The sequence below is a fragment of the Emiliania huxleyi genome (assembly GCF_000372725.1).
Source record: "Emiliania huxleyi CCMP1516 unplaced genomic scaffold EMIHUscaffold_3, whole genome shotgun sequence".
NCBI lineage: Eukaryota > Haptophyta > Isochrysidales > Noelaerhabdaceae > Emiliania > Emiliania huxleyi.
The window spans coordinates 2,532,750-2,534,769 of NW_005199770.1; the positions used below are offsets into that span (position 1 = coordinate 2,532,750).

At 65.8% G+C, this 2,020-nt stretch overlaps 1 protein-coding gene across 1 annotated transcript in view; it reads right to left on the minus strand.

The window, feature by feature from the left end:
• The window catches only part of EMIHUDRAFT_95765 (hypothetical protein), a gene marked incomplete at both ends in the record, with an annotated part of 6,937 nt that overhangs the window by 3,228 nt on the left and 1,689 nt on the right, over positions 1–2,020 (minus strand). The window contains one exon of the mRNA XM_005775585.1: positions 1,336–1,715. Coding sequence (XP_005775642.1) covers positions 1,336–1,715 — 380 coding nt within the window. The remainder of the gene's footprint in view (positions 1–1,335; positions 1,716–2,020) is intronic.

The window sequence follows — 2,020 nt, forward strand, 5'->3', positions numbered from 1 at the left end:
CGCACTCCCTCGCTGAGCCCTGGCCTCGACACCTCGACACCAAACCTCGACACCTACTCGACACCTCGACACCCCATGCCAACTCGACCAACTCGACACCCCTCGACACCCCTCGACACCATCTAGGCTGGGACCATGCTCGTCCGTGTCAAGGTGCCAAACTCGACACCTCGACACCGCTCGACACCGCTCGACACCGCTCGACACCGCTCGACACCTCTCGACACCGCTCGACACCGCTCGACACCACCTCGTCACCTCTGATGATCCTAACACAGCAGAGACGTAGAGAAGACCCATTTGGAGTCACAGAGTTAGAAAATCAGGGTTGCAGCAGCAATCAAACTTGGCTGGCAGTACTTTAGTTGCAGCCTCTTAAGTTCTAGCTCAAGTTGCAGCTCAGTTGCACCCCTGCAATGACCAATGTAGCAACCATGGCAGTACTCAGGTGGCCCTCAGGTGCTGCACAGCACCTTGTACAGTGGCAATGAATCCTCACACCAGTGAGCTTGTGCCATGAGTGCAGACCTGTGGTCCATTGCGCTTTGTGCACTGGCGACGCTGCAACGGCGACGCTGGCAGCGGCGGCGACGCTGCTGCGATGGGGTCCTGTAGCCCTTAGCTGCTGGACAGCACCTTGTGCAGTGGCAATGTCCACTGACTCATGGCACCAGCCTGTGCCAAGAGCGCTGTGGTCAGTTGCGCTTTGTGCGCCGGCGACGCTGCAGCGGCGACAACGCTGCAGCGGCGACGCTGCTGCATGGGGTGTGCTGTAGCCTTAGGTGCTGCGCCTGCACAGCACCTTGTGCAGTGGCAATGACTCCTGGCACTAGTGAGCTTGATGTCCTCAAATGTCCACACAGAGTATACTGGTTGTGCTCACACACAGGTTGTGCTACATCAACAGGGGTGCAACTTTGAGAGGCTGCAACTAAGGGATTTGGCCTTTGCAGCTGCGGCCCAAGTTTTGTTATGGGCTGCAACTGCATCCTGGCTGCCACCTTGGATACCTCGACACCTTAGACGCTAAACACCTTGACAACACTCGACACCCGCTCGACACGCTCGACACGCTCGACACCCTCGAGGCCTCGACACCCTCGACACCACTCCTCGACACCTCAACACGGACAAGCATGGTCCCAGCCTAGACAGGCCTCGACAGGCCTCGACAGGCCTCGACAGGCCTCGACACCTCTATCCCTCGACAGCAGCTCGACACCCTCGACACCGGGCCTCGACACCTCGACACCAGGGCTCAGCTCCCTCCGCCACCACCCTCTCCGCCGCCCTCCCCCCCGCCGCTTCCCTCTCCGCCGCCCTCTCCCTCGCCACCTCCCTCTCCGTCGCCTCCGTCTCCGCCGCCGCCCTGGCTGCCACCGCCCTCCCCGCCGCCACCCTCTCCGCCTTCCCCGTTGCTGCCGCCGCCCTCCTCTCCTCTACCAAGCCCCCCTCCCTCGCCTTCGCCTCCCCCGCCACCACCGCCGCCACCACCGCCACCTTCGCCGCCGCCGCCCCCTCCTCTGCCGTCCTCTCCACCACCACCCTCCCCTTCGCCGCGCCCTCCTCCGCCTCCAGACCCTCCCTCCTTGCCGTCACCGCCATCACCACCGCCGCCCCTTCCGCCTCCGCCCTCTCCACCCCCCCCGTCGCCGCCTCCGCCCTCACCGCCGCCACGGTCCCCACCACCACCTCCTCCACCGACCCGAGGACGCCTTTGGCCCGTGCATGTGATCAACCTCGTCGACGATAGTAGCGACGAAAGCGATGGGGTGCCGGTGGCGGCCCAGCAACCGCCGCCGCCCGCAGCAGCCCAGCAGCCGCCGCCGCCAACCTCGCCGCCCTCACCCCCACCCCCCTTTCCGCCACCACCGTCTCCGCCGCCGCCCTCTTCGCATTCGCCCTCTCCGCCGCCGCCCTCTTCGCCCCCTCCTCCCCCACCAGGCCCTCCTCCGCCGCCCCCCTCTCCGCCGACCCCCCCTCCGTCGCCCCCCCCGCCGCCGCCATCCCCCCCGCCGCC